The following is a 12,967-nucleotide window of genomic DNA, read 5'->3' as shown; positions in this document are numbered from 1 at the left end:
GATTTGGGGATATTTTTAATGTTTATTTGGAAGCCTTTTCYCAGGAGTTGGGCAAAGCTAGACTTCTGTAATCTCAGTGGAAGGGAAAGAAAGCTTGCCTGCAAACCTGCTCTTGGAGCTTTTCCCTCTTTACTGGCACCGACAAAGCCTGCATCTACTTTTGATTAAATAGTTCTGGGTCTGGCATCTGCAAATACAAATGAAGAAAATCAAAGATGTGTTCAACTTAACTGTTATATCTAAAAGCTATATTTCTAGATTTTCAATTCATTTTTATTCTTCTTGCAGTCTTCATACTGTGATGTAATTAATATCCTTGGAAGAAATCTATGAAAACCTTAGGTTACACAAACTATAATGAAGAAGGTAAAGGCATTTGAGGAAGCTAGTGRAAAGGATCCTTGTATCAAAAGCGAGGACATTCTGTCTGGAGGCTGACTTTAATTAACAAATAGATGAAGACACTCATGCCCCCAGTAAAAACAATTTCTCTTKGCAAGCAAGCAAGAGTCTTTCCCTTGTCATGAAGTGGTATGTTGAAGGAGTTCTTGAAATCAAATGGGTATCTCAGAAAATAGGAAGTTGCTAATAAAAACTCTAGAAGCTGTGTCCAAGAGTTTAGAAAGATAAKAAGATATCCTTTTTCCTTTTTTAAAGAAGGAAATGTGAATGAAATGGCTGTTTAAAGAATTGATCCATGTGAAGGAGTACAAAGGATCCAACCAAGTGAAAATGGGAGTCCTTTATTCTTTTCCATAATACAAGAACAAATAAGGTTATACAAGACTTGGAAAAAGGACTTTAAAAGATGACAAAAATGTGGATCTGATTTACACAAGAAATGGCTRAGCTGTGGGAGCATGTGAGAATATGTATGCTAGGAATATGATAAATGGATGACTCAACCTGCAGATATAGATAACTTAATGCAGCCCAGATACAAGTTAACATATTTTGGGGCACAGGAATGAGCATTAGATAAGATATTAATTGTGTTTAGAGGTGTTTGAAATTTTCTTCCACCTTTCTCTGAGGGGTCATGTTTACTCTGGGGGAGTATGATTATTGGGCTTGTTAAATTATGTTTTGGCAGACTGATACTTAAGGTCCTCTGTCTGTTGCTTCATCTTATGTATTTCTGCACTTGATACCATCTTTCTGAAGGAAGCTTTCTCCCCACATGCCTCCAAATGCTTGGCTTGTGAAGGAAACTGGTGTCATGGCTTGTAACATCAAAGGAGAATTTTTATTTTTTTTTATTTGCTGTCACGAAACAGTCTTGATAAGGAGGATAGGAATTAGATGAATGCTATGAGTCTGTAAAGAGGATAATCTTTTGCACATTTAACTGTTTTTTTTCTTTAAGTGTTATAACTTTGATATAAACAGCTGTTGGTGTRCTTCTAGTACTGGTATGTTTTGGTTATTGGTTACCTAGCTGGAATCTCTAGAGAAAGTGTTTTTTAGTCCTGTGATAATACTAGTTATGTAGAAGCAGTGTCTTTAAAAGGGTGAGAAAAAACAAATTGCATGTGTAATTCATACTAACCATTTAATGTGGTTTATTAGGTGTCTTTTTTTTTCCTCACTTATTTGTCCACTGCAAGTTTCTATTGCTGTTGATTCAGTTACAAGCTGAGCACTAGGATAGATCTGACTGTCACCAACTTCCAGCTTCTTGCAAGGGGGGGAGGGGGATGGCAGATCCACAGAACTGTAGTGGATGCATTTGTTCGATGGTACAGTTTAATGAATAGTAACAAATTCTCCAGGAGCTTTTTAAAATCTTTCATATAGGTCTAGAAGATGTTGGACATATGCTTGCCTTTCAAAAAAAAAAAAAAAAAAAAGAGGGAGAGCTTTCTAGACAAGGATATATGGCTTTTTTTAATGCTAAAGGCTAATCTGGAACTTGTATATTGTCTCATCTGTGTAGCAGATGGCCATGCACTAATTAAGCTATGTCAAGATTTCTTAGTGATAYCAGCAGTATTTTAGAAATTACATTATGTAAGTAGGCTTTTTTAGGTAGTGCTTTCCTGTTGAAGTTACTTGTGGAACCAGTACAACCTAAGCTTGCCATATTCATCTAAGGGATTTAACTTAGCTAATGCTCTTAGATTGTGTATTTTTTCCTGCTGCTTCCCCTTCTTCCCCCCCACCCCCAAATAAACAAATAAAAAAAACCCCAAACAAGAAAACCCCCAAACAAACAAAAAAACCCCCACAAACCCCAACTGGTCATTTGCTTACATTTTCTTTCTTTTTTTTAAGTCATTCAGGACTTCAGCTTGCTCATACAACTTCTCAGCTTTTCCTTCTGTTTTCTGCTGTTCATACCTACTAGGACTCAAGGTATTGTCCCTTTTTTAGAGTGAGTGAAGATACACAGTTATAAACTGTGGTGTACATGTAGCTTTGTATTGATACAAATGTCTCCCAAAAGTTATTCAAATTTATATAAAAATGTAATGCAAAGGAAAGTTACATGTATATTATCTTTAAGAATGGTTCATTTGAATCTAGTAGCAGTTTTTAATATGGAAATGACTTAAGAGTAAAATCTGAATTTTGTTTTCTAAGGTAGAAAAGGAAGAGGTCAAACAAGAYACTTGAAAATTAATTTGGGGGCAATTGTGTGGTAAGTCTTATTTTCTGTGTAACTTCAAACACAGTAGGGCTACTCCTTGGCTTAATGAGAACCAGTGYATCTTATACCACTACAGTTCATATAGTCAGCTACAGTCACTATCAAGTTAACTGCTTAACTACTGATACTGTTTCTCTAATGCATTTCTACAAGTATTTTTCAAAATATACTTTGCTGTTACTCTTCCTGCCAATAGAGGAGTTGTTTCCCTCATGAGCTTTTTCTGATCAATATTTAGGGACTGTTACTAAACTTAAATACAGATCAGRGTTGCCAGAGACCAGCTCTGGCAAAGTAAGGAGGGACTGTACAGCTGAGTGCGGGTTTTTGTTATGGTTTTTTGAGTTCTTTGCTTGTGTATTTGGCTACTTTTCTACTAAGTAAACTTGTTCAGAATTTGTTGCAGGTGAGGAAAGCCAGTAGTTCAGAAGCATGTTTTATAGTTACTTTATTGTGCTAGATTTACTTGATCCATTTTTTTAAGTAGGAAAAAGTTCTAGTTCCAAGTCAAGCAGTTTGAAGATAAATAATGGGGAAAATTTTATATTTATGCAGCCTGAAGTGAAAGATCAGGTGAAGGAACAGCTGTCCTTAACAAATAAGATGTTCTTAAACAACATTGCCTAATTGTTTTGCACTTATGGTGTAGGAAGAAATGAGTCATAAATGCTATTCAGAAAGAAATGTCTTTTTATCTAAAAGAAGTTTTGATTGCGCTTTTAATTGTTCTTACATCATATTAGCACTTGRTTTGTTTGTATTTTAGAACTTGATATATCGTGACTCTTTACATTCTTGCGCAGTAGGGTGCTGTTCTGTTTTTGTTAGGATTAGTAGAATGATGACTCTTTGAAATCAAGTGGGTAGCTTCAGATCCAGAAATTCTCCTTGAAATCAAAGTGCTTAATATCCTCATGAATCTGGCTTTTCTAGTGTCTTAGAGAGACAATATGCAACCCTGACTCTGGCAGAGGCACTGTAGGATAATTTCTCTACCAAGTTCACAGAATTTTTTTGCTACCTGTGGATGAATGGTACTGATGAAGACTCTGGGTAAACTTTAGATGGTTCTGTCCCACCTATGGGAAACTAAAAGCACCTTGATTTCCAATTCAGAGCTAAGGCATTTTTTTCCTTGGAAGCTTCCAAATTACTTGAACTTTTTGTTTAACCTACTTATTTAAAATGTCAGTGTAGGTGCTTTACTTGAGCTCAAAGGTGCTTTATAACTGTTTTATTAATAGTTATATTTGAAATTGAAATTTTCAGCCTTACTACTAATAATTGGTTCAAGCTCAGACTCCAGTGTTTAATCAGCTGAAGGTAGAGTTATTATCTTATAAACAGGAAATGCTATCAAATYGCTCTATCCTCATGGCACTTCTGATGTCTGTCTGAGTCACAGTGGTACCCAGGCTTTGATAGATGTGGTTTTGAGATCGGTTTGGATCCTCCAGTCTTTTTAACATTTGTTGCCAACAAATGTTTTTCAGTGTAAATTTGCTTCCCAATATCCTGCTGTCCCCTTTTAGTACACAGATTTGCTGTCATGTATTCCCAATAGAAGAGTTGCCTTGTTTTTCTGGTGCAACCAGTTTGTTATTTGCATACATAGCTGATCTTGACAAAAGAAATGTGGGCCATCTAAAGTGGCACCACCCAGGTGAGTACGTGTAGATATCTTAATAATAGTGAGTAGTTGTGACTGGCAAAATAATTGTARATATGGCCTCTTGCATTCAAGTATCCTCTCCTTTCTGATATTCAGACTTAAATCTGATGATGTAAGTGATGAAAATGATTTGAAGTTTTCTTATCCTTTCTTTTTAGTACCGCCTTACTGAGAAAGCTAGGAGAGGGATTTCTCTTCTACTGTCTAATGAGTCATTAGCTGTATCTTCAGTCGTGTGCCTGAGGGGATCTGATGGTGGGTAGGAGGCTGGGCCTTGAGTGAGCAAAGTGGATGTAGCATAGAGACACTTGCCTTTTCTTCTGTAGCTTTGAAACCTTACTATGTTTATTGTGGTAGTTACTGGGGATGCAGTCCTGCAGCTGGKGTTACATGAATGGTGCTGTGCAGGGGGGGCTCCATAGTCTCCCCACCAGAGAGAGTGGCCTGTGGTCTGTGCTGCATGATGTTCAAGTGCAGCCTGCTGTTTCCTTGATAATTTTCCTTGCTTCCAGAAAGTCCCCTGCTGTGCAAATGGAGGTCAGAGCTCAGGCTGCACTTAATTACCAGCATAAATACAGGAGAGGGCCCCTAAATAGGACAGGCGAAGGGACAGAACAGGGTAAATAGAGTAGACCTGTGCCTACTGTTGCCCTCTCAGTGCAGGCCAAGAGATCTAATGGGGGAGGGGRGTGTGGAGCCCTACATCTCTTGCCTCAGTGTCTGCCCTGTATCTAGGAAGAATTGAGCCCTGGGCAGCTGCTGAAGAGTTAGACAGTAATGTGCTTCTCTTAAGAGCATGGAGCTGCATGAGACTTTGTGCTCTGATGTCCACTTTTCTGGCTGCCTCTGCCTGAGGTGGTCCCATAGTAAGGCCTTGAAGCCTTACAAAGCAGATAGTGGTCAGAACTTACATGAGCATAGATTTGGGCCTGCACTGAATTAACTGGGGTAGATGTACTTTATCTTGGAGACTTTTGTGCAGTAACTGCTGGGGCTGCAGCCTTCAGAGACCTCAGAGATGCAGAGAGGAGGAGCACTGGCTCTTGAATGTTCCTTTCAGAGYTGGTGTTTCCCTGGTGATAGTTTCCTCTGCTGTTCCTTTTGGGACTTTCGTGAACTTGAAGTGACCTATGCTAGTTTAATCTACCTTYCAAAATCATCTTAGATGAGTTCTTTCAGGTTGGAACCAGGCAACTCCTCCCCTTCCCCCTCTACTTTATTTTTTGCAGTTTTTGATCACTCACTGAAGTGTTTGTGTGCTTGTTTTGCAAGGCTAGTGGGGTTTTTTTCTGCTTATTTTCTAAGTTGGCATGCAAACAGGCTAGCAGAATGCTAGCRAACTCTGGATTGCATCCAGCACCAGCTCTAACCCAGTGGGTGAGAGAGAGCGGGAGCTGTGGAGACTGCCTAAATGTTGGCTGGGGATTTGCTTGGATTGAAACAGACTGTAGCCAGCTAGGAGAGGTATATGTGTAGGGTATGTGTCYTTTATCTTTACATTATTTTCAAGCCTCAGTCAATCTTATTTCTGAAATAGAACATATGCTTTGCTCCTCACTGTACATCTCAAACTTGAGACTTCATATCCAAGTAAGTGTTATGAAAGTACATTGGCTTCACCATTTATAAATGGTTTAAAACCATGTAAAATAAAATACTTGTAAAATATCTTGTAAAAAGTAAATAGTAGATATTACAAAGCAATTGCTTCAGCATAAACAGGGAATACTTTCAAACTTTTTTCTTTTCTTTTCTTTTTTTTTTTGAGTAGGGGAAGAAATCTATAATGTTCCTAATGACAGGAGGCTTGAAAGAAGGCATTCTCAGCTATAACGTGTTCCCAGCAGGCTTAGTTTTTTGTATATTTAAAGTATATTTTCTCCTTAATGAATCACAAGATTCATTAATGAATAAGCTCTATTCTCTCTGGATAGAGAGTGCTCGGGATTACCAGATGACAGCTCAGGATACAGCTATGTGTATAGTTAAATTGTACCTCTACTGAGTGAAGAATAGAGCCTCATGAGGTTAAATATAGACTTGAYTGGAACAACTTCAGCTGAATCCTATTTCACTGAAATGTGATGGCTTGTGAAATTGAGCCAATTCCAGTGGGTTTTTGAAGAAACTTGGGAGAGGTCCTCACATATTCTAAACTGAAACATTTTGAAACAAATTTCTTCCCGCTTCTTGTTTTTCTCCTCTTTTTTCCTAAAGAATATAAAGTCTTAAGTCACACAACTACTTTGAAATTTAATGTTCAAAAGGTGAAAGATGTGGTGAAACTTCTGTAGAACTTTAAAAATCTTTTAAGGTTTCCCTCCTGCTTGGGAAGGAAGCTAATTTTAAAAATGCTTCACAAAAATGAAAGTTTTGTTCTGTGTCTAGTTATAACCTACTGTTAGCAACATAGTTCTCTGTATCATATGATGCTAAATTTTCTTGTCTATCACTGTCCTAATTGTGACAACTTGGTTGTGGACTTCATAGGCTGTTTTCCAAACCATGCTCCAAYACGATTTTTGTTTGTTTATTTTACTTTACATAGGCAAAGCTCAAGTATGATACCTTCCCTCCGGATCTTGAAAGGAGAAGGTGGTTGGTGACACGCAGGAGATGATTTGGCTTTTGAGCAGATTTCCAGGCCAGCAGAGTTGATGTCCCCTCACATGATAGACAGCTGTGATACAGGCCTTTTTATTCAGCAGTCCTACAGAAATRCTTTTTGGAAAAGCAGTGTTATTGTATGTCAGGTCAATGATGGCTTTATCAGGCTGAGGTCTGGAATGGAGCTGGTCAGGGCTGGACTATGGAGGTGCTGTGTGGGGGACAAATATATGAGCAGATGAGGGTGGGTGACATGTAACACGTGTTCAGAAGCTCTTCATAACAAAATATTTGTCCTGAGAAATGTTTTACTCWCTACATGGATTTTTCTGGAAGCTACCAGTATCAGATAGTGGTAATTGGCTGTCTGTCTTAAATCTTTCACTGTGCYTATCATGCATCTATGGAAACTATTTAACACTAACATGCATTTTGGGGTATTAGTGACTGTTTTACATGAGACTTCTCATACACGGCTAAGGACAAACAGCTAAGGCCAAACAAAAAGTCTAGAAAATGTAGTAGCTTGAGTATTTGCTCAGTGTCCTGTATTTTAATAGCCCTTCCTTGAGGACTTTATATACCATTTTTCTCATGGAGTAAAGACCTAGCTGCACTAAAACTTACTGGATGCTGCTCTGCTGGTACACAGATCCCTCTGAAGGAGAAAACTGCTGGTGGTCTGTTATCTGCTTAGTCACTAAGAAGTGTGAAAATCTGTTTCTCCTTCAGCCTCTGCAAGTAAGAGGGGGGCTGGGCCACAGAAGGGGATATAATGACTCTAATGCACAGCCCTGTGCTTGCCCATGGCCCACTGCAAGAGTGCCCTGTGCTTATGAGACTCCTTCCTCCAGAGAAGTTCAGGGTGAATGAAGAGGAGCAGAAAATGAATGTAAGTAAAATACTCCTGGGTCCTTAAACTCTTCCCCTCCCACTATGGCAATGAGCTTGTTTCTACTTCCTTGAAAGTATGAGAGTTCTCRGAAAACGAGTGGCTGTAGAATACAGTGGCTGAGCTGTTCCTGGCAACAATTACTCTTTTTCCTTTTGTATTGGTTGTCATGCTTCATATGACCTACTAATTCAACACAACAGTGTGGATAATCATGTGTGTTCAAATGGTACCTTTCTTTCTTTCTTTCTTTTTTTTTTTTAAGATGCTTTGTACGCATCTAGCCCCAGAGGATTTGTAACCCTGTAGTAACTTACCTTAAGTAGGTGTTGTTGTTGAGGTCCTATGAGTGGTTCTTCTGCTGTGCAAGTTAAATGTTTTTGTTAATCAAGAGAGAATAAATTACTGCTAGTAAAGCTCTGGACATCAGCTGGTCCAATCTGCCTCCTCAAGGAGGGTCAGCTAGAGCAGGTTGCCCAGGACTGTCTCTAGTCAAGTTTTGACTATCTCCAAGGATAGAGAATCCACAACCACTGTGGGCAACCTGTGCCAGTGTTTGACCACCCTCACAGTGAGAAAGTGTTTTTTGTTGTTCAGATGGAATTTCTTGTATTTTAACTTGTGCCTGTTTCCTTTTTGTCCTTTTTCTGGGCACCACTGAGAAGAGTTTGGCCCCAATCTCTTTACACCCTCCCATCAGGTATTTCTAAACACTATTGAGATTCCCCTGAGCCTTATCTTCTCCAGGTGATACAGTCCTAGCTCTCTCGGCCTCATCATATGAGAAATGCTCCAGTACCGTAATCATCTTTGGCCTTTTGCTAGTCTTGCTCCACTAAGCTATGTCTGTCTTGTAATGAGGGGCCCAGAGCTTAACAGAGTGCTCCAGATAGGGCATCACAGTGCTGAATAGAGGGAAAGGATTACTTCCCTTGAGGTACTGGCAGTGCTCTTTGTAATAAAGCCCAGGATGCTGTTGCTCCTCTTTGCCACAAGAATCATAGAATCAGTAAGGTTGGAAGGGACCTCTAGAGATCATCTAGTCCAATCTTCTCCACTCAGCAGGGTCACCTAGAACATGTTAGACAGGGTTGCATCCAGGCAGGCCTTGAAGATCTCCAGAGAAGGAGACTCCACAACTTCTCCGGGCAACCTGTTCCAGTGCTCTGTCACTCTCTGAAGAAATTCCCCCTCACGATCAGGCAGAACTTCCTGTGCTTCAATTTCTGCCCATTGCCTCTTGTCCTGTCACATGGGACAACTGAAAAGTTTGTCCCCATCCCCTTGACACCCTCCCTTCAGGTACTTGCACACGTTGATAAGATCCCCCCTCAAGAGCACATTGCTGGCTTATGTTCACCTCATTATCCACTAGGATCCCTATGTCCTTCTGCAAAGCTGCTTTMTAACTGATTTGCCTTCAGCCTGTGCTTGTGCAAGAGGTTTTCTCCTGTGGTGCAGGACTGCATTTCCCTTTGTTAAACTCTGTAAGGTTCTTCTCTGCCCATTTCTCCAACCTGGTGAAGTCCCTCTGAGCAGCATCTGATACAAACATCTGGTGCAAGTCCTCCCAGCTTTGTATCATCAGCARACTTGTTGAAGGTTTGTTCTGTCTCTTCATGTGAGTCATTAATGAAGATGCTTTCTTCTAGTTCTCTGGAACCTTTTCTGATGGCCGTGACCTTTCAAAGGTGACTGAGAATGACCTTTTGACAGCATTRTCCAGCTCCCTCAGCACTTGCAGGTGCATCCTGTCAGGGCACATGGACTTGTATACATCCAGTTTGTTTAAATGTTCCCTAACCTGATCCTCCTTTACTGAAGGTAAGTCTTCCTTGCTTAAGACTTCTGCTATGGTCTCAGGGGCTTGGGATTCTTGAAGGCCAGTCTTAGAAGCAAAGATTGAGGTGAAGAAGATATACATAAAAGACAGATACTGAATGCTTTGTCACCACGGCCCCTAACCTCCTGCCCCTAAGCAGCCTTCCCTTTGCTGCTTAAGTACTTAGAGACCTTTTGTGTTGCCCTTCATCCCTTACCAGATTCAAATTCAAATGGTCTTTAGCTCTCCTAAACCCATCTCTGCATGTTTGGGCAGTGACTACATGTTCCTTGTGGGTCATCTGTTCAACCCTGCTTCAACCTCTTTTATGTTTTATGTTTGAGTTCAGACAGGAGCATCTTGTTCATCTGTGCTGGCTTTCTGCTGCCTTACTCAATTTTCTGCTTGCTGGGATGACCATTCTTGAGCTTGGAGGATGTAAGCCTTGAATATAAAGAAGCTCTCCTGGGCTCCCTCTTTCTTCCAGGGCTCTGTGCCATACAGTTCTTCCAAGCAGTTACCCCAAAAGGCTGAAGTTGGCTCTTGTAAAGCCCAGGGTTTTGATTCTGCTTTTTGCTCTGCTTCCTTTTTGCAGGATCCTGAACTCTACCTGTTCATAGTCACTGCAACCAAGCCTGCCCCTGACTTTTATATCCCTCACCAGTTTTTCCTAATTCGGAAGTATGAGGTCTAGCAGAATGCCTTTTCTTGTCAGTTCCTCAATCAGCTGTGTTAAGAAGCTGTCATCAATGCACTCCAGGAACCTCTTTGATTGCTTGTGCCCTGCTTTGTTAACCAYCTTGATACTGGCTGGAGGGACAAGTTCTGTAAGGCTGCTTCCAGTTGTCTGAAGGCCTCATCTATTTCTTCCGGATCAGGCAGTCTATAGTAGACACCCACTACAATGTTACCCATGCTGGTCTACCCCTTTATGCTGATCCATAAGCTCTCGGTTGGCTCATCATTCACCCCTAGGCACAGCTCGTGCGTTCCAGCTGCTCTCTCACATAAAGGACATCTCCCCCTCCTTGCCTTCTTGGACTGTCCTTCCAAAAGAGATTGTATCCATCCATTGCAGCATCCTTGTCCTGTGACCTATCTAACTACATCTCCATGAGTTTGTAGCTCTGTAACTGCACACTATCAGTTCTGCTGTTCCTTCTGATAGATCCTCATGTTACATGCATTAGTGTACAAGCACATCAAAGGTGTTGTAGTGTGCCAGTTTTCCAGACTCCATGTTTGGAAGTCATTGCCAACCTAAATTYCTCTGATTCTGTTACAGAATGGTTAGTAAAAGTAGATCACAAACAGAGTGGTTCTGGATTGATATTTTTGTTTGTGACAAGTTTACTAAAGAACAAGGTTGACATTTTCAAGTTATAGCTCCTCACTTCTTTTTAAAAGAAGTAGAAAACTGTTCTAGAATTATGGAAAGATAAGGGAGATTGTTGTGGTTGTCTGAACATGAGCTTCTACTGTGTGTGTAGCTTGTAATGTTTCTCTCCCCTCCTTCCCCCCCCCTTGCCCCTTAATAGCAAATTAGCCTTGGATTTATAGAAGCGAATGATTAGGAGCAGAGCTCTGTGTATGTTTGCAGCAACTCGTACAATGCCATGTCTAGTTCTGGAGCTCTCAGCTCAAGAAGTAAACTGAGAAATAGGAGGAGATTCAAAGAACCGTGAGAATCCATCTGAAAACTTTTTGCAATGGATAGCTTGCTCACAATCTGAAAATAGTTCACATAATGAAACCTTTAATAAAAAGACTTTTGTTAGGTTGATCATAATCAACTTTTCTAGGCTGAAGAACCAGCTGCAAGTATGACCAACTTTTCTGATGAAAACAGCTGTCAGACTTGGGTGGTTTTACAGGTACTCTCAGCAGAGAGATCGTCTCAATGTGTCATGGGAGTTGCTGTTGTATTTATAGATGTGTCTGTTTTGAAGCCTGTGAAATCTTAACTTTGCTTGCTTTATATTGCTAAGTGAGACTTGCATTCAGGGCTGTTAATCTAGCTTTCTTCATAGGCTTCACTTGTTAAAGCAGGCTGTTGGTTTGTTTTTTGTGCCTCCCTCCCCAGACAAGTTGCAAGAATACTTACAGCATAAAGCAGCCTTTTTGCATAAGATCAAACTCATCTCTGACTGTTTGTCATGAAGGCTGCCACTTTTTTTTTTTTTTTTTTTTTTTTTTCCCTCCTGATGCCAAGCAGGATTTTAGAGGAATTTGAAGGGAGGCTGAGGGGAAGGAAACAATTCTTTGTTAGAATAGCATGGAGAAACTACTGCATTTGTAATGTACCACTGCAGGATTCAAAAGTACTTTGATCCTAACCTTAAAAAGATACCTCCAATTTTGTTTTAGAGAACGTCCAGGAACTTCACAGGAAAACTCAACTTGTATTTTTCTGTTCTGGGGGAGTGACACAACGGGAAGTTTTTGTCATTAAGTTGGTTGATTATTGGTATGGAGGTAGAGTAGCACCTATCTGCTTGCTCAGAGACAGAGGAGCAAAGCTATAAATGTCATTGGTCATATTTTTATGACTACATTAGGCTTCTGAGCATAAAGGAGGACTAGGTCAGGTTATTTACCTTACAGCCTTATTTGAATCTGAGCCCCCCAAGCACTTGGTAGTAATTGGTAATGAGACTGAAGCCCCGTGGGAGGCTTGTGTGGGTCTCTTAAATCAGATGACAGCTGAATTACTGTTGATCACATCACCATAGCTGTTCTGTTTGTATTCATATGTGTATGTCAGATACAGAATGCAAATCGTCATGTATCATGTGGTTTTGTGGTGTCTCAAAACAAGAGAGAAACACTAACAAAGCAAATGGAAAATAATTACTGTGCATTTATTAGCAAATTTAAAATATGCACACTGTTCTGTTGAGGTTGATTGACTATTTGCATGCTTTGTTACTTGTGCAATCAAATAACTAAGCATTTTTCTGTTGCACTGTTAGTGTGGAGAAAAAGACATCTTCACTGAACAGCTCAGTTTTTGTGGCATACTTTCTTTGAATTGCTTTGGAGATATAAATGTGAAAGGAAGTTGTTTGGGGTTTTTTTTTAAACAGGCTTTCATTGTATAAATAACTGCTTAATGCTGTTTAAGTTAGCATGTTCTCTTCTGGAACCTAGACTCCATCTAGTTGCAGTTTGATGCATTTCTAAACAAAACAAGACAATCTCCTGGTTCAGGTCTCAGTGGTATTGGAGTCTTATGTAATTTCTTATGTAATTGTCTTTAAAACTTTCTGGATGATGCTGAAGGATGGGGTGTTTTTTTCTTTCTTTGTGTTTTTTTTTTTTTTT

The 12,967-nt window shown here is 39.9% G+C and overlaps 1 protein-coding gene across 3 annotated transcripts in view; it reads left to right on the top strand.

Moving 5' to 3' along the window:
• The first annotated feature begins 7,658 nt into the window (after positions 1–7,658).
• GRAMD1C (GRAM domain containing 1C) overlaps positions 7,659–12,967 on the top strand; it is a 43,064-nt gene continuing 37,755 nt past the window's right edge. For 2 of the 3 annotated variants that reach the window (XM_085301425.1, XM_085301424.1), the window contains exon 1: positions 7,661–7,821. In XM_085301425.1, the coding sequence (XP_085157551.1) occupies positions 7,705–7,821 (117 nt within the window). In that variant the 5' untranslated portion in view covers positions 7,661–7,704. Of the gene's footprint in view, positions 7,822–12,967 lie in introns of all 3 variants that reach the window. The other variant, XM_085301426.1, reaches the window with a different exon arrangement.

Source organism: Rhea americana, unplaced genomic scaffold, assembly GCF_003343005.1.
Source record: "Rhea americana isolate MKP2758 unplaced genomic scaffold, rheAme1 scaffold_177, whole genome shotgun sequence".
Taxonomy (NCBI): domain Eukaryota; kingdom Metazoa; phylum Chordata; class Aves; order Rheiformes; family Rheidae; genus Rhea; species Rhea americana.
The sequence above is the reverse complement of the archived record's forward strand: the minus strand, read 5'-3'. Positions and strand labels throughout refer to the sequence as shown.